This window comes from Dipodomys merriami, unplaced genomic scaffold (genome assembly GCF_024711535.1).
Source record: "Dipodomys merriami isolate MVZ:Mamm:240054 unplaced genomic scaffold, mDipMer1.0.p SCAF_8, whole genome shotgun sequence".
Taxonomy (NCBI): domain Eukaryota; kingdom Metazoa; phylum Chordata; class Mammalia; order Rodentia; family Heteromyidae; genus Dipodomys; species Dipodomys merriami.
Window position 1 is genome coordinate 6351583 of NW_027206401.1, and position 23087 is coordinate 6374669.

The following is a 23087-nucleotide window of genomic DNA, read 5'->3' on the forward strand; positions in this document are numbered from 1 at the left end:
CCTTCATCCATCAAGTCATCTTTTGGGGAGTACCATAATATATGTGAATTAAATGCTGCCCTCTCCCCATAAAAGAGCCTGAATCTTCAGGATTTGGGGTTGTTTTTATTTTCTGAAGTTTGTGTTTTGCACTAGTGATAATGTTGGAAGAGTAATAAAGGCCAGATGTTGTGGAAAATGAACACTAACACACACTCCCTATGTCTAAAATAGCAGGCAGGCTAGAAGGCAGTCTGTCTTCTCTCCAAAGGCCCTTGTCCTGGTCACTGAGAAGCAAACTCAGCAGATTGTTTCTGCAGCCACTAAACACTGTCTGAAAGAACACCAGGCATTTCACACCCTTGCCTTGCAAATAACACTTTAGTTAAAGAAGAAAAGAAAGACAGATGATAAAGGTAATGGAATAAACGACACACCGAAAGGCCAGTGCCTTCCCGGCTTGACGGGCTCCCACTGCTGCTGTGGTCTCCAGGTCCCCTGGCTAGCAGCAGCATGGGCTCTACCTCTGAAGGCTCTGTGGCATCTTTCTTCCCGTACTGGTCTCTTCATTTGAGGCGCTGAGTCACGTTGGCCAGGGCAACAGCAAAGGCTTGAACAGCTGAGAAGGGGTACTGGAAGTCTAAGATGTATGCATTGCCATCAATCCGTCCAAACTGCATCACCTAGGGGAGGGTGCAAGAAGCAAAGCCATGAAAGAAAAACAAGGTAGCAGACACCAGAGCTGCCAGCTCCCGAGAGAAGTAGAGTCTGACTGACCTTCTAGATCTACCTAATAATTTGTAGGAAATGGGACAAAGAAACATGTGAAATGATGAAAGAGGAGACAGTGAGTGTGATTCACAGCCAAGGAAGCCGTACAGCTCAGATGAAATGGGTTCATCACTAAGGAAGGAGCAAGGGAGAGATAAAAAAAAAAAAAAAAAAGAACTTATAGGCTAACAGAGATTTCAGAGACACATCTGCTTCACCTGTCTTCTAGAACACTGCTTTCTTTCCAGCATGCTCTCGCTCCTCCACTTCCTGTGGCCCCAGAACTTGAGAGCATTGCATAATGTTGTAGGATATATACTGATTTGTCTGTGGTCTTTCTCTAACTGTAGGAAGTGCTGTGATGGCAGTGACTTTCTTCAATGCTCTTATTTCTCACTTAGAGTAGGGGTTGGTAAGCTTCTAGTACAGGTTTGACAATACACATTTTAGGTTTTGTGGGTTATACACTCTGCAACCATCACTCAGCTCTGTTCATGTCAGATGAAAGCTGTATACAACACCCCTAAGTGAAAGAGAGGGGTTGCATCTCAATAACCCTTTACTTACAAACAGAGGGCAGTGGGCTAGTGGAATAATGGGCCAGACTGCTTAGATCTGGCTTAGAGGATTGCTAGATACACAGCAGGTTCTCAATAAATATTTGATGACTGAATTAATGAAAATGCAAATTTAAAGATGAGTGGAGAAGGGGATTCCCAGGGTGGTTAAGCAGGTTGGAACAGGATGCACAGACCAGTCACTCACAGTGCTGAGTTGCATCAAGAAGAGACTTAACTTACGAGTCAAAGTCCTATGGATGACTTAGCAATACGTTCATAGAAAAAACAAAGAAAATCCAAGCAGTTAGTAAGGCTAGGAAAAACTGTAATACTATACTGTCATACAAGGCTCAGGGGTAAATCCTACTCACTGACAGAACAAGGTCACTAATGACTATTGCTTTAACTGGCAAAGGGGGAGGAGAGTGGGGATGAAGAAAATAAATATTCTCAAAGTCAATGCGTAACTGAATGGGTGCTGGAAATATTCTCAAAGTCAATGCATAACTGAATGGGTGCTGGAAGTTTAGAATATAACCATCAGGCTTTCAACCTCTATCTCCTGAGAGAACAAGGGTGGTGGAGAAGCAGAGACATGAAAGGAAAAGAAGGTGGGAGAGGTAACGAGATCAGTGCCGTTTCCTGGTAGAATTAGCACAGAGAGAAGAGTTCCTCAGGAAGAATACATGATGGCAAAATAGAAATACCAATAAACAGAAATATAAACATATTCTTACATTCTTTGCAAGGATGATGGAAAATTCCAGGGAAACTTTCACCTCCATGAGAACAGATGTGATGGGGGGAGGGGAGAGTTGCAACTAGCCCTTACAAATTTCATGGAATCATTTGGCTGTCAATGTGCGCATTACTTGGTTGAAAAAAAAATACAAGACAGCGGTAGGAATACTGAGAATTCAAAGCCTATTGGTTCCACCTAAGAGATAGGAACTATTTCTCCCCTTTTGAAAAAGTGCTCCTGGAGGCCAAAGCACAGACTGTCATGCAGCAGCTTCGGTGTCACAGCTTCCTTACCTGCCGCCCCTCCAACTCGATCTGGAAGTTCTTGGCCGACTCCTGGGTCACCCGTCCTCCGAAGTCCAGCTGGTACACCTGTGTGGCCTCGTTCCACAGAGGCTGCTTATTGGCCATCACATACACAAAGCCCTGGCTGCCCAGCCGGCCATCGTCCTTCTCACTGGCTTTGCGGCACTTGAACTCCTCTAGCTCACTGGCTGTCCGAAGACTCCTCTTGCTCTTCCACCCCTTCTTGCTGCCCTGGCTTTGGTTCATCAGCTCGTCCCCACTGATGAACAGTTCGGGCTCACTCTCGGAGCTGTCCTGGAATTCATTTGTCTTGTTCAACTTCTTTGACTTCAGTTGGTCTTTCTGACTCTTCACTTTCTTCTTCTCTCTCCCCAAGCGGGGGCTGGAGATGAGAGAATTAAAGTCACTCAAAGTTCTAGCCTCCTTCTTCACTTTGCCCTCCGTGATGGCCTGAACACTTCCTTCCTCTGCTCGGCTGTCCAGGCGTTTCCGGTTCTTCTTCCCAAACTTTTCTGTCCTCTGGGGGACCGGGCTTTCCGTCAGGGAGAGGACTTCTTGAAAGTTGTCAGCAGTCTCTACCATCACCTCTGTGCCCATGTGGCTTTGGACGTCAGCGGGTGGTGGGGATACAAGGGGCTTCTCCACCACTAAATGGGGGTTAGACGGGAGAGTGCCCTGGGGGTTTTGCACAGGTGGGCAGGTGCTGTAGGAATTCCATGGGTGCAAGGCGACAGGTGGCAGCTGTAAACCGGAGCACGTGCTGCTTCCTGGGTATGTGGGGGGCAGGGTGCAATAGGAGAGGCTAGGCGGATATGCTGGCTGAAGGACGACAGTTGACTCCTGGTGTGCAAACTGTGCTGGGGACAGGGCATCTTTGGGGGAGCAGGGAGCCTGCACTCCGGGCAGAGGGGGGTTGTTATAGCTTCCTGGATATGGCACTCCCATCCCATAGCTTGTTTGGAAAGTGGCAGTGGGGCTGGCAGGGGACTTGGGGGAGACAAATGGCACTCGAGCCACATCCAGGTGCTGGCCCTGCCCTAGCATCAGAGGGGGCAGTTTTAAGGGGTTGGGCACTGCAGGTTGTGCTGTCCTTTCCTGAGGAACCCACACATCCTCACCCAGCACAGGGTCCCAGTGGTAAGGAGGCGGCCTCTTCACGGTGACAGTGGCTTCAGGCAGTGGGGGATGTCTCAGGGGCTTCTCAAGCTGACAGTGGGGGGACAGGGCCTCATCCTCCGTGAAGGCGGAGTTGACGTAGTCGGTGCGGTCACGGGTGCTGTCAGGTGGGCTCAGGAGGTTGTAAGAGGACTGGGAGGTCAGTGGGGAGGAGCTGATAGCATGAGCTAGGACAGTGCCTGACTGTGCACTGGGCCCTGCACCACTGCACTGGCTGCAGGTGTACAGGGCTGGTGGGGGCCGTGCTGGGAGCTGTGCCACCGCCCCGCCAGGGCCACCCTTGGGCTTGGCTAGGGGCTGCAGTGGCACCCGGGAGCTGTCAGCCAGCTGAGCCATTTTCAGTGCCACCTCGCGGTTGTTCCTCCGCAGGGTGGCATGAATGAGGCTGCTGTCTGGCCTCTGGGCAGTGCCCCGTCCCTGGGCGAGCTGACTAGCAATTTCAGGGTATGGTGGTGGGTCCCCTGTGGGGATGGAGTAGCGGGGGACAGTCAGGCGGTTCAGGGTAGCACTGGTGCAGGGCTGAGGGACCTTCTTCTCAGTGGCTGTGAGCCTCAAGGTGGCAGAGCTACCTGGGCCAGGAAGGGTGTAGGTGTTCTGGGAACAGAGCATCCTAGTGCGAGGCCGGCACACCTCCTCCACATTGCCACTGCTGTCAAAGGTGGTGATCCGCTCATAGCCCAGGGGAGGCTGGTAATGTACTGCTGTGGGGTAGAGGGAGAAGTCGCCCTTCTTTAAGCACACATCCACCGGGGGCTGTGGTGGTGGCAGAGGGGGTGGGGGTGCTGCTGTGGTGGGGGCAGCAGGAATGGTTCCTGGGTAGGGAGGTGGGGGGTTCATTTTTGTCACCTGGACTTCCTGGGGGGCACTGAAAACTACTGCATCCCCCTCAGCCGCCAGCTGGGGCACTGGCCGCAAGACCTTGGTTGACTTCTGCAGGTGTTCGTGGTCTCGGTCTCCATGGTCCATTACAGACATCTGCACAGCGGCTTGTGGTGGTGGTGGCGGCGGTGGCAAGGGCAACTGAGGAGGGTTCTGAATGATGCGGCCCATTTCTGCACCTCCGAAAATCACCTGTCCTGGGTTGGAATACCGGTTGGAAACTGGATACTGGGTCGCGTTGTCTCCTGCATGTTCTACTGCCCCCACAGCTGTTGTCTGATTGGTCAGGACATCCAGCTGCACATTCTGATTGGCGAGCAGAGACTGTACCAGCCCTATGCTCTGCGTGGGGGACATAGCTTGAGCAGAGCTGTGGATTGGTGCAATTGGGATGTTCACGGTACAAGGTGGGTTGTTCTCAGGGACACCAGAGGCTCCTGTCACTGGAAGGAAATTAGAAAAAGGAACTCTTTGCAAAGCAGTGTCATGAAACTGGGTCAAAATAGGCAATAAGTCTAGATTCACGTATTTTGAATCATTTATAAAAACCTCTCATATTTCTGAAAGAATACATAGACACTTGTGGGGGGGTATCTGTAAGGGTATGTGCCTGTTGAACATGGGCATTATCAGAGTTTTTTTTTTTTTTTTTACTATTTTTTTTATTGTAAAGATGCTGTACAGAGGGGTTAAAGTTACACGAGTAAGGTAATGAGTACATTTCCTATCAAGCATTGTTACTCAAATGACAAAAAGAAAATGTGTGACACTTTAGCAGATATCAGAGCTTTTTAATGAAAACATTTAAACCTTTTGTGCCCAAATAGTATCATCACAAATAATTAAGTCTCTGAAGGACTTGCTTTACTGGTAATACTCATAAAATGGCCATTCTTTGCAGGAGAGTGGTGGTACAGTAAGGAATCCTGCCGAGGAATACAGTGCCTAATCTAAGCAAGTTTACTAATGGTTTTGGATTCTTTTTTTTTTTTGGGGGGGGGGGTCTGGTTGTGGGGCCTGAACTCTGGGCGTGGGCACTGTCCCTCAGCTCTTCAGCTCAAGGCTAGCACTCTACTACTTGCCACAGCGCCACTTCCGGCTTTTTTCTTTTTTCTTATGTGGTGCTGAGGAATCGAACCCAGGGCCTCAGGCATGCAAGGCAAGTGCTCTACCACTGAGCCACCATCCCAGCCTCTTGGTTTTGGATTCTTAAGTGTGGTAAGTCTCATGAAATGTATATCTGAAACATGTTCTATGAACTTGTACTTGAGAATTGAAAAAAAAACATGTAAAATATAGTAACAAAACCACTAAATAAGAGTATAGCAAATATGCATATTAGCGGAAGGATCACTTCCTAATACTTTTTATCATTTCAAGAAGTATATAAGATAGATTTTGCTCAGTGTGGTTCCTGTAATTTGAGCTACTCAGTGAGAATCATGGCTCAAAGCTATCCCAGGAAAGAAAGTCCGTGAGTCTCTTATCTCCAATAAACTACCCAGAAAAAGTCAGAAGTAGCACTTTGGCTCAAGTGGTAGAATGCTAGCCTTGAGCACAGCAAGGTTCAGGGACAGAGCCCAGACCCTGAGTTCAAGCCCCATCACCAGAAAAAAAAAATAGAGCCATACTGAAGAAAACCCTGTAAATATTCCCTACTTATACACGATGGGACTTGCATGGACTGTGTGTGAATGGTAAATTGCAGGAAGGCTTTAGAGCCCTTGATTATTGTGCCTACCAAGCACCCCAGCAATTTTGTTCCTCAGCCCTTCCAGCCACTGTAGCTTTCCTTAGACCTCAAAGGCCTGCAACCTGGTTCTGAGTGCTAAGTGGCAATGACTACTTGGACAGAAAATAAGGTCTAACAGGTTTGTGTTCAGGCTGGCTGACCCACCACCAGCCAGAATGAGCCTTCTGGAATCCTGTTGCAGAATCTAGCTGGCTGAAATGTCAGAATTAAGCCCACCCCTGGACTATCATCTGGCTGCAAAGATCTGAATCCAATCTCATTTTCCATTGCTTCTATGCAGATCTCACTTCCAGATATTCTCCAGTCTGCAGGGAACTCTGACAAGAGGAGGCTCTGTGGAGTCATCATCATCAAATGTGAGCCTGAGACAGCATATTCCCACCACAGCAACAAATGAATGCTGACAACAGCTATATTCATCACATGTGTGCAGAACAGGGAGGGAATGAAGATACTTCTAAACCAAAGATTCTGAAATAGCAGGGGATGCGCTATCAAGATGAAGTATGTAACACTTTAGTCACAGAGCTGTGGACATTGATGTTGAAAGTAGTTTCTGAACCTATGAAATTACAAGAGGACTTTTGCTTAGAAAGTGCTCTCATGTAATTGAGAATAGTAGCATATAACTAATAGTAATCATTCTGATCTATTAATCAAAATAGAATCCTCTTAGGATTCCCCTACTTGGAAATTAATTTAAGATGCTACAGATAATTTGACAATGTGTAAAGTGGAATTTAAAAACTGTGTACCACGGGGCTGGGAAGGTGGCTCAGTGGTAGAGCACTTGCCTTGCATGCATGAGGCCCTGGGTTCAATGCCTCAGCACCACATAAGCAAAAAAAAGCTGGAAGTGGCGCTGTGGCTCAAGTGGTAGAGTGCTAGTCTTGAGATGAAGAGCTGAGGGACAGCGCCCAGGCTCAGAGTTCAGGCCCCACGACCGGACCCCCCCCAAAAAAAAAACTGTGTACCAGTTTAACACAGGCCAGGTCTCCATGCAGAGATAAGTACTATATGATTAAAGAGAAGTGTTTAAATGCACAGGCTGTGTGTTGTAGATGTGGGGCATATTTAAGAAGTTCAGCTGTGTGGGTACCATAGGCCACTGGAGAGAGGAGTTCTCCAACCAAGGATGGAAAGGCTAGCCTCTACTAAGATGGGGCTTTAGTCCTTCAAATTCATCTTTATCTGGCACATGAACTAGAAAGTTGCTATAAGGATAAAAGGAGACAGGAGAAATGCTCTGTGAGTTGTCATTGCCTCCTTAACCACTCACACTCTGGTAACTTCCCTCCTTCAAATGGGTGCCTATGTGTGACCTTTTTCCTGGGACTTACCACAGAATCTATCAGATTACTAAAGCAGGTGTGTCTTTTCCAAACCAAGGCAGTATGCTGTACTTGTCAATGACTTACCCACCCCCCCTTGCCCTGTTGTGTGAGGAACAAACAAGCCGATGTCATATGAACACACCTGGTAAATCATCTTCATCTTCACTGAAAACATTTGGGTTGAAGACAGGTAAATTAATATAGTCCATGGAAATCTTCCGAACTTCTGGGAGATAAATGGTCATCTGCCGTGGCTGAAGATGCAGCAGGCTGGTTTTATAGATTACTGGTGGGGAGGAAGAAGGGCACAGTTAATAGAGACAACCAGAGGAGAGCCAAAGTGTCAAAAGACTTGCAAGAAAAAATTGGAGTGCTGTGGATCTCTGCCATCAGAAGACAAACCTGTATGGCTGGGCCAAGAGCCTAATAGGAACTCTTCATCTCTCCTATATATGCCAGGCTATGCCAGCCATGATTTCCTTTCTCTCCTCCCTCTGCCTCCCTTCTTTCCTTCTTCCCTCCTTTCCTCCCTTCCTTTCCTTTATGTTGGTACTGGGACTTGAACTCAGGATCTTTCACCCAGTTTTCTTGCTTGTAACTGGCACTCTACAAATTGAGGTACACCTCAAGCACAGCAGTTTTCTGGTTAACTGGAGTTGGAATCTGACAGAATTTTCTGCCTGAAATGGCTTTGAACACATTTTTCCAGTTCTCAGCCTCATAAGTGGCTAGGATTACAGATATATACCATTAACATCTGGAAGAAAAAAAATTTTAAGGATTCATTTGCAACCAGAGGATAATTTAGTGAATTAAGTAGTGATAATGAGAGTGTCAAACCCAGGGGAATCTTTGGCAATCAAGACATTGCTTGAAAACAATAGAAAATAGGTGAAAGGTGTCATGCTGGCACAAAACACTGTGATTGTCAAGGATTGAAGTATTTTTTTTATTGACTTTTAATTTTAGTGGGATAGGGATATCTAGAAACTTCCATGGTGTTTTTTTTAAAATATTACCTTTCTAAATGTTGAAAATGTGACTGAAATATATTAGAAGAGAGAAAACGAAATTAAAAGTGGTGACTCTTAAGGAGGAGACAACAATGCTTGATAAGAAATGTACTCATTACCTTGCTCATGTAACTGTAACCCCTCCTCTGTATAGTATTCTCACAATAAAAAAATTATTTTTTAAAAAAGAAAAAAGCTAAAGGACAGCACTCAGGCCCTGTTCAAGTCCCAGTGTCAGCACAAAATAAAAATAAAAACAAAAAGAAAACAAAACCAAAACAATTGTGACTCTTTAGCATATGTTAAACACGGAAGGCCCTGTCAACTGTCTTTTGTGTTTCCTGTTCTTGTGTTTCCTGTTCCTGATATTTCAGCTTACTTGTATTTGCTGGGACTTGCTGTATGACCTAGGATATGATCTATTTTGGAAAAAGTCCCATGGGCTGCCAAGAAGAATGTGTGTAGTACAGCTACTGTGAGAAGTACTCTGTGGATATGTTAATTCCATGTGGTATGTGGTGGAATTTAATTCCTTACTGATTCTTCTGTTTGGATAGGCTGGGAAGGTGGCTCAGTGGTAGAGCACTTGCCTTGCATGCATGAGGCTCTGGGTTCGATTCCTCAGCACCACATAAGCAAAAAGAAAAAAGCCGGAAGTGGCGCTGTGGCTCAAGTGGTAGAGCGCTAACCTTGAGGTGAAGAGCTGAGGAACAGCGCCCAGGCACAGAGTTCAGGCCCCATGACCGGACCCCCCCAAAAATGAAGCTGTCTTCTGTTTGGATGACCTATCTTGGTCAGAGTGTTGTGGTGTTGAAATCTCCCACTATTGTGCTGGTATCCATCAGTGCTGTAAGTCCAGAAGTGTTTAAAGAAACAGTGTGGATATATATTAACTACCATAATTTCTTCTTTCCATAAATTAATCAATTAATATAAAGACACTTTTTGTCTTCTGACTAGTCTTAGTTTGAAGCCTACTTTATCAGATGTAAGTATGGCTACCCATGTATGCTTTTGGAATCTCTTGCTCAGGTCTTTTTCTAGCCTTTCACCTTAAGCATGCATTTGTCTTTGTCAGTGAGATGTATTTTGCAGGCAACAAATGGTTGGGTCTTGTATTTTAATCCAAGTTGCTAACTCCAACTTTTGATTAGAATGTTGAGTCCATTGACATGTAAATGTTAATATTGAGAAAGATACCATATTTCCTGTCATTTTGTTGCGTTTTTAAATGCTTGCTTCTTTCCTCTTTGCTAATCTACTCTTCTAGTAGGGTTCATTCCTGTATATAAGGATACTTAAGTAGAATGTTATGTAGATACTTAAGTGCTGATTTAGTAGTCATGGATTCCTTTAGCTTTTATCACAGAAGGCTGTTATTTCTCCATCAATTCTGACAGATAGCTTATCTTTCAGGGCTTGAATTATGTTTTTCTGTGCCTACGTTGCATTTAATGTCTGGGTCAGGAAATCTACTGTTGTTACAATGGCTTTTCCATTGTAAGTTACTTACCTCCTCTCTTTTGAGGCTTTTGATTTTTTTATTCCATATATTTATTATTTTTACCATAAAATATGTAGTGTGTTTCTTTTCTGATCTGGCCTGTTTGGAGTTTTGTCTCTGTACATGGGTTGGAGAAGTTTCTTCCATTATTTGTTGAAGAGGCTCTCAATGTCTTTAGTTTTCTTGTTGCTAGTCTCTCTCTATTATTCAAGTTAGGATATGGTCTGGGAGGGTGCATCTGTCAACAAATTTCAATTTCAGTGCTCAAGACACTGTGTATGGGGCTTTTTTCTATTCAGGATGAGGAAGTTTCATTCCAAGGTTATTGCCAGAGGTAAACTACGGTCTTAGGTTTGTGTTAATTTCTTTTTTTTTTTTTTTTTTTTTGGGTCCGGTTGTGGGGCCTGAACTCTGGGTCTGGGCGCTGTCCCTCAGCATTTCAGCTCAAGGCTAGCGCTCTACCACTTGAGCCACAGCGCCACTTCCGGCTTTTTCTGCTTATGTGGTGCTGAGGAATCGAACCCAGGGCCTCAGGCATGCAAGGCAAGCGCTCTACCACTGAGCCACCTTCCCAGCCCCATAATTTCTAAAAGACAAGTCACTGCTACCACTCCAATGTCTTTGAATGACTATGGTTCCAAGGTATATCTTCATGCTCCAGAAAAACCTTCCCTAATCAAGGTGATAGAAATAAAAGATAGTCCCACTGGAATGCATACTATTCCAATACTAAGTTGTATGGATAAGGTGTCTACGGCTCATGTCTCTCAGGAGGCTGAGATCTTAGGACTGTGAAGCCAACTAGGGCAGGAACATCTATGAGACTCATCTCCAATTAACCACCAAACACTCGGAATTGGAGCTGTGGCTCAAATGGCAGAGTGCTAGTCTTGAGCAAAAAAGCTCAGAGACAGTGCCTAGGCCCTGAGTTCAAGTGACTGACTGACAGACACAGACAGACAGACAGACAGACACAGACACAGACACACACAAATCAGTTAATACTGTGTTGGGTGAGGGAATGGTAAAGATAAAGTGAGGAGAGATGTATATGTAAATATATACACACAAATTAGACAACATCAATGATCAAAGAGAAATAAAGAGAAAAAATAAGAGAAATACAGAGACAAATAAAAAATAACAGAAAGCAAAAATGAAAAATGAACAGAACAAAAATGATGTTCAGGTAATTTATTTACCAGGTATGAAAGTTTAGGTATTGAGGGAGACTGAAGAGTAGGAAAACAGAGGTAGAAGCGAATATGAATAAATAAGAATTCCACTTAATTCCACAGTATATAACTGTGATTCAATAGAGAACACTAAAGACAAGTAATAAAGTTCAGATATTATGGTTTGGAGTAAGAAGAAGAGGGAGAAGCAAACTACAAGATTAAATGGAATATGGTAATAAGTCTATTTTAGAATGTTTAGATTAATAAGGAAATGGCCTTTACCTAATTTACAGAAAATAAAAAACATATACTTAAACAAGTACAACACTCAAAACACTTGAACTAATACAGGAACAAAGACAGATATAACAAATATGACTTTTTGACTGTTCTTATGTGTCTATATATGTTTATTTCTTTTTTTTTTTTTTTTTTTGGGTCCGGTCGTGGGGCCTGAACTCTGGGCCTGGGTGCTGTCCCTCAGCATTTCAGCTCAAGGCTAGTGCTCTACCACTTGAGCCACAGCGCCACTTCCGGCTTTTTTCTTTTTGCTTCTGTGGTGCTGAGGAATGGAACCCAGGGCCTCATGCATGCAAGGCAAGTGCTTTACCCCTGAGCCACCTTCCCAGCTATATATGTTTATTTATTTAAAGACTTCTCTCCAGGTCGAAAAAGGCTGTATCAGGCCCAGGTGTGTTGTTGCTTCCCTCAGAAGACCTTACAAGGGCAAAGGGCTTCAGAGCTGATAGTTGATGCCTCCGTTTGGCTCAGCAGAGTCCCAAGGCTGCTTACCCGCCAGACTTGGGACAGCTGTCAACCTAGTGGTAGACTATGCCTTTTTGTTGACCTGCCATGGTTTGGTGGCACATTCCATATGTGCAGGGAGTTTCTGAGCATTTGGTGAGATGGGACCTCCACTATCAATCAGGTGTCTCTGCTCTCTAGCTAGATGGGTATTCCTAATCCTGTCTCCTGATACTGCAGCCACTGGCCTCTTGTAGCCTCTGGCTTCCTGGCTGCAGACTACCTTCCCGAAGCTTAAACTTTTGCTGTTCCCTGCCTTGTCTGTCTTCCCTTCCCACTTCTCTTCTAACTGATTAGCACCATGTTCTATGGTAAAATCACCAGTGGGTTGCTAATATGTAATTGCTTCTTTACCCTGAGATCCCAGAAAACTTTCTCAAGATGGTGACTCTCTATCCTCATCTAGGATAAAGGGAACACAGAACATCTTAGATTCTGTGACCTAGTCTCTCACGACAGATTACTCTCAGCTTTCCAAAGCCCTGAACTGTTAAGGTTTCCAAGTTATGTTTTCCCCCCAAACTGAATCTGGCAATCCCTTGGCAGGACCATCTAAGTTTATCCAGTGTGTTCCTGTCCTAACTCCCCATCCCCAGATGGAAGAGCTAGTACTGCTTTCAAACACCTCTTCTTCTGCTTTGATTGCTTCTCTGTAATTTGCTGGGTCCCCACAAACTCCTTGTAGTTCCTTTCTCCTGCCTCAGAATTTGGTCACTTTTGAGTTATTGGACTCTCCTCATCCATGGATTGAAAGTGGTAAATGCTTTCAATTGAGTACCTTCTCTCTTCTTCTCTCTTCCTCTCCTTGCTCTTCCTTCCTTTCTATTTCTTGATTGGATCTTATTACTGAGTCCAAGCTGATCTTGAACTCTTGATCCTGTGGTGTCAACCTCCTAAGTGCTGAGATTATAAGTATAAACCCAGCAGGGAGCTGGGAAGGTGGCTCGGTGGTAGAGTGCTTGCCTTTCATGCATGAGGCCCTGGGTTCGATTCCTCAGTACCACATAAGCAGAAAAAGCTGGCGCTGTGGCTCAAGTAGTAGGGTGCTAGCCTTGAGCTGAAGAGCTGAGGGACAGCACCCAGACCCAGAGTTCAGGCCCTATGACTGGCAAAAAAAAAAACAAAAAACAAAAAACCAGCAGGGCTCATTTCTCCCCAAGTCCCCCCAAATACTCCCCCCCCCCCAGTACCAAGGCTAGAACTCAAGGCCTCATGCTCTTGCTTGGCTTTCTTGTTCACAGCTGGTACTTTACCACTTGAGCCATACCTCCTGTCTAGCTTTTCGCTAATCAATTGGAGATGGAATCTCTAGAACTTTTCTGCCTAGCCTGACTTTGAATCACCATGGTCCTCCTTGTACTGGCCTCCTACATAGCTAGGGCTATAAGCGTAAGCTACTAGTACTCAGTCTGGCAGTGTTCTTAGGTAAATCTCTGAAGATGCACACAAGGCAGATAGGTCCTTTTCTTTTTGTGGTGTGGGAATCAAACTCATTTCTCATAAGCAAGTATGCTACCATCACTAAGCAACAACTCTAACTCATCATTATTTTGGGGTGGGGTGCTGGCCTGGCGCTTGAATTCAGTGCCTGGGTGCTAACCCCTGAACTTTCATGCTCAAGACTAGCACTCTACCACTTGAGCCACAACTTTACTTCTGGATTTCTGATAACTAACTGGTGGTAAGAATCTAATGGCCTTTCTTGCTGGCTTCATATCACAATCCTCAGATCTCAGGCTCCTAAGTAGCTGGGATTACAGGCATGAGCCACCAGTGCCCAGCTCATCAGTTACTATTTTGTATTTGATTTGCAAAAAACAGTTTATAAGATCAGTGTTGAAAACAACCTTCATAGATTCAGAATTTATGAGAAACAAATTTAAGTAGGCTGCAGAGTGTATACATAGGAAATAACACAGCCCCTACCTGGCCTCATTGGCCTCCTAGATAGATATGTACAGTGGGAAATGCAAAGACAACCAAGGAAGGTGGGTAATGGGGAAGGGGGAGAGTGAGCCACATAGCTCTGTTACCCAAATAGAAATGGGAATCCACTTCGCAGAAGGAAGTTACTGAGAAGAATCTTCTCTGCTGTTTTCACTTGTTAAGGAACTACCACTATTCATTTGGGCAGAAATGTAAATGAAAACCTAAGTCTAGATTCTGGCTTAGCCTTTTACTCCCCTGGTTCAATTTACCTCTGTCTCAAATTTGTCATGGGCAAGATGCCTGATACTGGAAAATAAAATATATGAATAGGTACCAGTTGGCCAACATCTTATAGGCCTTAGTTTGTCCTCTTCTCTTTCTTCACAAGTTTCTTGTGATTCAAGAACCTAGAGGATGTTACCCAAATCTGCCCAGAGAGGCCCAAATGTTTAGAAAATGTTGAAAGCTTTGACAGAGATTTTGGATATTTCTTTCATCTTTGTATTGCTATTATTTTAAAAGCGAGCGCTTATTAAAAAATTAAAATGCCAGTGGCAAAAATCAAATTGAGTGATGATTCTAATTATTCTGAAGTCACAGTGTCTGGAGTCAAATCACAGTGGCTTATTATACACATACTAATATTGTGCTATCTTTTTCTACTTTAGGCTGCTAAAGGTTGAAATTGGATTTTTAAGATCTATTTCCAAAGTCAGTAAGAAAATAGGATGAATTTTTACCTGCACCGAGGTTGGTTGGCAGGAAAGCAGCCAAGCCCACAATCTTAAATTTGGTTCCCCAGATATTGGATGTGACCTGAGCAAGATAGCTGTGCTGTAGAAGAAAAAGGGGGAAGAAAGGAAGAATCTCAGTCTATTTCCACATTTTCTATTGGTTACTTTGTAAAAAACATTAATATTTATTGCTTTAAAAATCCAAGGTGCCCTGTCAGAAATGTTAATACCTTCCATTATTCTGTCACTTTTTTTTTTTTTTTGCTGATACTGGGGTTTGAACCCTACCACTGGAGTCGTGTCCCATTTCCTTTATGCTCTGGTTATTTTTAAATTATGACTTCCTATTTGCCCAAGCCAGCTTGGATCACGAACCATCCAAATTTATGCTTTTTGCTGTAGCTACAATGATAAGGCACATATCACTATGTCCAGCCTTTTCTGTGGAGACAGGAGTCTCACAAACTTTTTTAGTTTAAAAAGTAGTTTAAAAAGGCCAACAAAGTGGACATGGCAGGATATGCCTATAATCCCAGATACTCAGGGGACTGAGACAAGTGGATCACTTGAGCCAATGAATTTAAATCTAGTCTGCACAACATAGTGAGATTCCTATCTCAAATAATTCAGCAAATAACTAGCTAGCTAAATAAAGTCAGATGTGATAGTCTATTGTCCAAATAATTGGGAGGCTGGGGCAGGAAGATCTCAATGTCCAGACCATCCTTGGCTACATAGTGAGACTGTCTCAAATAAAATATATAAATTTTTAGAACATAAAAGAAAATGTTAAATAAATAAAATATTTTTAAAAAAATATAAAAAGGTTACCACAGTGTTGAGCATATTTTTCTTCCCCTCTCCTTTCTCTCAACCACTGGACTAGAGCGGTACCCTTGTTCTAAATCTACTTTTATCCGTGATATTTCTCTTGAAAACATCAGGTACACTGATACCATTATAGTCCTTCAACTACTCAATTATCCTCTCAATTTAAAAAGTTACTATTATGTTCAAGGTATGTGTGGGGGCATGTATGGCATAAAGGGCAAAAAATATAGCTCCTCAAACATCTTATAACCTAATGGAGAGATAAAGCCTTTAGTGATATCAGAGTCCTTGAGGAACATCAGGAGAGGGGAAGATACCAAATGTGCTACCACACTGGTGGCTGTGTCCAGGGCAGGAAGCCTTCACAATGGAGGTGACACTGAGTTAGGTCTGGACATGGGAGCAGAAAGGAGGATAAGAAGGAGGACTGGATGACCTAACAAAGACATAGATAGGGCAAGGAAGAGGCAGTATCCAGGGATTTCAGTTGGCACTGGGTGGAGGTAGGCAGACCAAACTCTGGGGGTTATGACTAGGGTTGATGAGGGTTCTCTCCACAGACACTAGGGAGTCTTCAGGAGGGCTCTGGGGCAGAAGGGCACAAGAGGAAGAGCCAGGCAGCCTGCATACAAGCCTAGCAATAAACAGTCCAGGCAAAACGGGAAGAAAGATAGTGTTTCCAGATAGCTGATGGTTCTCACCCACACTGAGGTAACTCTGTCAGATGTATGCTACTACCTGAGTGATGTCTTCAAAAGGAAACTCTCTGCGCGTCAGGCTGGGTGAGCCAATGGAGGGCTTGCGCATCGGCAACCGAGGAGACCGGGAGATCTCTTGAGCAGCCCGGGGCAGCTTGGGAGACTTGCGGGCCTCAATGCTGATCCTGCAGAGACAAAGTCAGGAGGAGTCAGGTATGCACAGAGGGGTGCAGCTTAACTAGCATCTTCTTTCCTTCTAGATGGTCAGCAGTGGACATTGATTCTTGGTGGCCAGAGCCCTAATTTCATAAAGCTATTGCTCTAATTTCTGCTTTAACTTCTTGAAAAATGAATGACAACTACATTCTAAAAATAGTACTTTAAAGTACATTGAGTTTAGATCACGTATCTTATTTTAGGAAACCTCACAGAATTAACTCTCATTTTCTAGTAAGTCTAGAAATGCCAACATACTTTTTGCCAGGGGTTTGCACAATTAGTCTTGTGAAAAATGGCAGGAGAAAAGAATAATTTCTTATCCTAAGATCACTATGATTTTTTTTGGGGGGTCTGGTTGTGGGGCCTGAACTCTGGGCCTGGGTGCTGTCCCTCAGCTCTTCAGCTCAAGGCTAGCGCTCTACCACTTGAGCCACAGCGCCACTTCCGGCTTTTTTCGTTTTGCTTATGTGGTGCTGAGGAATCGAACCCAGGGCCTCAGACATGCAAGGCAAGCGCTCTACCACTGAGCCACCTTCCCAGCCCTCACTATGATTTTTTAAAATTTGTTCTATATTAATTTGGATTTTAACAGATTTATCTAATACTTTACCATCTGCAATATTTAAGCCAAATCAGTACTAAAGCGTTTCTGATGTCTTTTGATCCTATATTCTATTTATCCTATGTTCTTATTTATAACATGTATTTATAACATGTATTATTTATGACATGTATTAATGTCAGTCCACACTTAAGCTTGATGAGAAACTCTAGGCTTCTGAGTGGGAAGATGGGGGACTGAGCTAAGGCTAGGACCAGCAGCTTGACTGCTGGGTAAATGAGGTATGATGTGGGAAAAGGAGGAGGAAGAGAGTTAGAGAGCCACAGAGAAGCAACAGTCTTAACAGGTCACCAGAAGGCAAAGATTTAACTGTGTACATGGAAAGTGCTCTCCCTATGTAAATAACAGAAAAAGCCAAAACAGCGTGGAAGTGTTGGAAAAAATCTAATTTTTCATGCAATTTTTCACAAGGTTTAGAATAAAGGTAAGAAAATCAGTCAGTTACATTACTGGAACAATTGGCTATCTATATGGAAAAGTATTTTACCCCTAATTTACACCATACCCAAAAATTTATCTGGATATAAAGATAATCTGAAATATAGTGAGAAAGCTAAAGCTCTAGTTCTAAGAGAAGAGAAGACTACAGTCAAGGCCTTAGAGTATACAAAAATTTCCTAAACAGGTCACATAAGGCACTGAGCATATTTCACATATTAGACTAACAAGTTTATATGTATAACTGACAAAAGATTCTTTTTTTTGTGTGTGTGAGTCATGAGGCTTGAACTCTGGCCTGGACAATGTCCCTCAGCTCTTCAGCTCAAGGTTAGTGCTCTACCACTTGAACCACAGCACCACTTCCAGTTTTCTGGTGGTTTATTGGAGATAAGAGTCTCACAGATAGCCGGGCACCATTGGCTCACACCTGTAATCCTAGCTACTCAGGAGGTGGAGATCTGAGAATCACAGTTCAAAGCCAGCCTAGGCAGAAAACTCCGTGAGACTCTTATCTCCAATAAACCACTAGAAAACCAGAAGTGGCGCTGTGGTTCAAGCGGTAGAGCACTTGCCTTGAGCTGAAAAGCTGAGGGACAGCGCCCAGGCCCAGAGTTCAAGCCTCAGGACGGACCAAAAAAAAAAAAAAAAAAAGTGTCTCACAGAATTTCCTTCCTGAGCTGGCTTTGAACCGTGATCCTCAGATCTCAGCCTCCTGAGTAGCTAGGATTACAGGCCTAAGCCACTGACACCAGTTGACGAAAGATTCTTAGTAGACTGTACACAAAAATTTTTACAACTGGGCTGGGAAGGTGGCTCAGTGGTAGAGCGCTTGCCTTGCATGCCTGAGGCCCTGGGTTCGATTCCTCAGCACCACATAAGCAAAACAAAAAAAGCCAGAAGTGGCGCTGTGGCTCAAGTGGTAGAGCGCTAGCCTTGAGCTGAAGAGCTGGGGGACAGTGCCCAGGCCCAGAGTTCAGGTTCCACAACTGGACCCCAAAAAAAAAACACACACACACACACACAAAAAAAAAAAAATTCTTACAACTCCATGAGAGGAAAACAAAAAAAAAAAAAAAAAAAAAAAGTAAAATAAATAAGGGCAGACACTTCACAGGAAAAGCTAACCAAATGGTTGGTAAACATGTGAAAGGTGCCCAGCCTCATCAATCATCAGAGAGTAAAGTGGTACTAGGTATCACAACATATCCATCAGAATGAATAGACTATTTTATACACACAGACATAGTAGACACACACAGAGCCAGTATTAGGGTCCTTGGCTTGTTTGCTCAGTTTGCCTACTCTGCTGGCACCACTTCAGCCATGCCTCCAGCCTAGCTTTTTGCTAGTTATTTTGGAGTTAAGAGTCTCACACTCTTCTGCCTGGAGTGGCAGTGAATCACAATCCTCCAAATATCAGCCTTCTGAGATAGAGAAATCAATCCTAAAATGCATATTGAAATACAAATGGTGCTGAATAGCCAAAGCAAAATTGAGCAAAAAAAAAAGGCAAGGCTGAAGGTATCAGAATTTAGACCTATGATACTACAGAGCCAAAATAACAAAAACAGCATGAACTGGCACAAAAACAGAAGACCAATGGAACAGACTAGACCCAGAAATGAACCCAGACCCTACAGCAATCTAATTTCTGACAAGGAGCCAAAAATGTTGGGGAAAAATAAAAAGACAGACACTTCAACAAGTGGGGCTCAGAAAACTGGATGTTCATGTGCACAATACTGAAATTGGATCCCTGTCTTCACCCTGCACTAATTCAAAGTAGATTGAAGATTTTAAGACCGAAACTTTGAAACTACTACAGGAAATAATAGAAAAAATACTAAAACTTATTGGCATAGGCAGGAGCTTCCTGAATAAAACTTCAGTGGCTCAGAAAATAAGAGACAATTAACAAATGAGATTGTATCAAGCTAAAAATCAGTACAGCAAAGGATGTAGTAACTAAGCTAAAAAATCAGTCTACAGAATGGGACAGCTGTATATGTGACAAGGGTCTAACATGAAGAGTATATAGACAACCTAAAAATTACCCCCCCACCCCCCGCCAACCTATAAATCTACAAGTAAGCATACTGGATAGTAAAAGACAAAAAATTACACTTGGACATGATAAGTTACTCAGGTCTCTAGACATTCACACAGTGAGACCAAAGGAGTATATTCTTAGGAGAGGATCACAAAGGCTCAATAGCTATGTGCCTATGATCATATAACATATTTATAGAAATAAACTCCAAGAAATGGAAACAAGAGGTTTTCTTTTGGACTTTGTTGCTGTTTTTGTTTCTATAGCTTTTGCTTATTTGTAAGTTTATCTGTTTTGAGGAGGGTAAAGGGCAGCACAGAAATGGTAAGGATCTACTCCTTAATATCCACAGGTAAAAATATTCTCATCTTCATCCAAGGTCATTCAGCTGTGGTGACAGAGAAGAGGAAGGTGGTGGTCTACCTTGGGTAATTCAGGTCCTTTCATCTTAGTTTTTTGACTTTAGATAGTTATTAGAAACCATGTTTCTGGGTTTTTTCTTTCTTTTTTGGTTGTTAAGTTTACTATTATTTCCTCAATTATACCATTATAGGTATTTTTCTTTTTTGGCAGTTCTAGGGTTTGAATTTAGGGCCTTGCACTTGCTAAGCAGGTGATCTATTGCTTAAGCCACACATATAGCCTTCTAGGCATTTAAGTTGATGTTTTCTTCAACACATCTATATAAAGCCTTTTTGTTTCTTAAAGTGAAAACCAGGGAGCTTTAGCCAAAACTAGATTAGCTACTGTCCTTGCTAACACCCAAAGAAGTCCTGAGGGCTTAATAAACTTTCTACTAAGTGTCTTTCTACAAAGAAACTGTAATTATTCCAGGCAGAGTCTGCCAGAAGAAAGAGTGCTCTTTGAGGTAAGCCAGGAGCAAAGAGACAAATGGCACATGGTCTCCCTGATAAGTGGATGTTAAATCCAAAATGTAAGGTGATATGACAAAACTAACAAGGCTTAAGAAACAAAGGACTTCCACTCATCTGGTAGAATCACTACTAAATAACCCCGTGCTGATCACATATATGGTATATATGTACACACCGGAGGGAAACCAGGAGGACGACACAGAACTAGAGGGAATCAGGGAAAAACACACAATAGTGGGACCCATCAGCTGCACTGGACATTGATCAAAGTGAACTCAATGGCAGCGATGGGAAAGAGGGAACAAGTGGGAAAGAGAGAACAGCTGATGCTATGCAAAACATACCACCCAATGTGGAAGAAATAACTATTGCAAAGCTCATAGAACTCATAAATGTTATAGACCATGATAGACAATTTGCCCCATGAAAGTTAGAATGTGACTGTGACTTTAACTAAGCATCACTATCCCACAATACTGTGAAATTTGGAAAACTATGTAATCACTTAATCACCATAAAGAATTTGAAAAAAAAAAGGTGCTCTTGATATCGCACAAGGGGAGTTATTGTCCAGTTCTCTCTCTTTCCCTCCCTCCCTCCCTTTTATCTCATCTCTCCTTCTCTTCCTTCCTGCTAATATAACAAAATGTATTTGAGCAAGGAAAGGTTTTGGAACTGGCAGTATTCTGGGCTCAAGTCCCTATTAGTGTCAGTTTTGATGGGAATCTATACAAAGACAGGTCAGAAGCACAGAAAGGGAAATGAACCGAAGACTGGGATTACCTTGGGAGTTTGGGGGATTTGCTAGCTCTGGAAATTTTGGGAGATTTCTTGGCAGCCCAGTCATCACTCAGTTCAATGTCACTGGAGTCTGAACAGTTGCAGCTGTCAATCACAGTAGAAATCAGGCTGTTCCCATAGATCTCATCTGTAAGACACCAAGAAGCAAACTTAAGGGAAGCTGTCAATTAAACTCTAAGAACAGTCACTGCTATAAATTAAAGGACAGACTAACTTTATAGTCAATCATTTTAACTTTAGAAGTTAAAATAGGAGCTCAGTAATATTTTTTCTTTTATGTTTTCATGCTATTTTCTAAACAAAAGTTGGCAATTTCATCTAGTGTTGTCAAAATAGCAAATCTTACTGATTACAAGAATGTAAAAAATAGTGCATTTTTTTTTTTTTTGTAGGTCATGGGCCTGAACTTTGGGCCTGGGTGCTGTCCCTCAGCTCTTCAGCTCAAGGCTTGCGCTCTACCACTTGGGCCACAGTGCCACTTCTGGCTTTTTCTGCTTATGTGGTGCTGAGGAATAGAACCCAGGGCCTCAGGTATGCAAGTCAAGCACTCTACCACTGAGCCACCTTCCCAGCCCTTGTACACTTTTTGCTATAACAAATCCTGACACAAAAAAAGGCTTTCTGTTGTGCTTCATGACACACAGGTTCCATTTGTACTTGTATAGCTTTCAGGCAGCTGGGAACAGCTGAGGGAAGGCTTGCTGCTTCTGACTTGGGAGGACCATGGTTGGTCCAGGCCTACTGGTGCTACAGTCCTGACAGCTGGGTCTGTGCAAGGTATCCTAGCAGTTCTTCTGGAACACCACTGGAATTGTCAGAGGCTGGCCTGGGGGCCTGGCAATTGCACCTGGTGCCACTGTTTACCTGTAAAACGAGTGGCTTAAGAGAACACTGTGGGGTTGGAACTTTCAGTATTAACTCTAGGTTGTTCTGTGGGTATTTTGTATGAACTTTGCCAACTGGCTAATTAGGAGGAAGATTAGAAGGCCCAAGGCAGAAGAAAACAGGATGTACAGAGAGTGGACCAATGACACTGCAAGGTAGACAATAGCGATTTTCCGGAAATCTCCTCTTGTTTCTTTTTGCCCTCCTTGCCATTATTTCCCAACTCTCTCAATCCCCAAAGTTCTGCCCCAAGTCTACCCTCAATGTGAGTACCTCATTTTTCAGATTTCCTTTGTTTTGCTGACTAAAACTTCATTCTCTCAAGGCATCAAGATCCTTGAAAACCTCTAATAAAAAAGTTGATTCAGGGGCTGGGAAGGTGGCTCAGTGGTAGAGTGCTTGCCTTGCATGCATGAGGCCCTGGGTTCGATTCCTCAGCACCACATAAACAAAAAGAAAAAAGCCGGAAGTGGCACTGTGGCTCAAGTGGTAGAGTGCTAGCCTTGAGCTGAAGAGCTGAGGGACAGCGCCCAGGCCCAGAGTTCAGGCCCCATGACCGGACCCCCCCCCAAAAAAAAAAAGTTGATTCATTCAATCACAATAAAATAATTCAGAGAATGTGAGTGATTTCACCATTTAAGATGGCTTTTGGCACCGGGCGCTGGTGGCTCATGCCTGTAATCCTAGCTACTCAGGAGGCTGAGATCTGAGGATCGCGGTTCAAAGCCAGCCCGGGCAGTCGTAGGGCTTGAACTCTGGGCCTGAGCGCTGTCCCTCAGCACTTCAGCTCAAGGTGAGCGCTCTACCACTTGAGCTACAGCGCCACTTCCGGTTTTCTGGTGGTTTATTGGAGATAGGAGTCTCACGGTCTCTCCTGCCCGGACTGGCTTTGAACCGCGATCCTCAGATCTCAGCCTCCTGAGTAGCTAGGATTACAGGCGTGAACCACTAGCGCTCGGCCAGAATGTGTTTTCTTATGTCTTGTAATATTGACATACTGAGAC

At 43.6% G+C, this 23087-nt stretch overlaps 1 protein-coding gene across 3 annotated transcripts in view; it reads right to left on the reverse strand.

Moving 5' to 3' along the window:
• Positions 1-341: 341 nt before the first annotated feature.
• Tulp4 (TUB like protein 4) overlaps positions 342-23087 on the reverse strand; it is a 140767-nt gene continuing 118021 nt past the window's right edge. For all 3 annotated transcript variants that reach the window (XM_070010540.1, XM_070010541.1, XM_070010542.1), the window contains exons 10-15: positions 21181-21325; positions 16231-16375; positions 14668-14761; positions 7642-7785; positions 2346-4855; positions 342-662 (exon numbers count right to left, since the gene is read on the reverse strand). In XM_070010540.1, the coding sequence (XP_069866641.1) occupies positions 546-662; positions 2346-4855; positions 7642-7785; positions 14668-14761; positions 16231-16375; positions 21181-21325 (3155 nt within the window). In that variant the 3' untranslated portion in view covers positions 342-545. The remainder of the gene's footprint in view (positions 663-2345; positions 4856-7641; positions 7786-14667; positions 14762-16230; positions 16376-21180; positions 21326-23087) is intronic.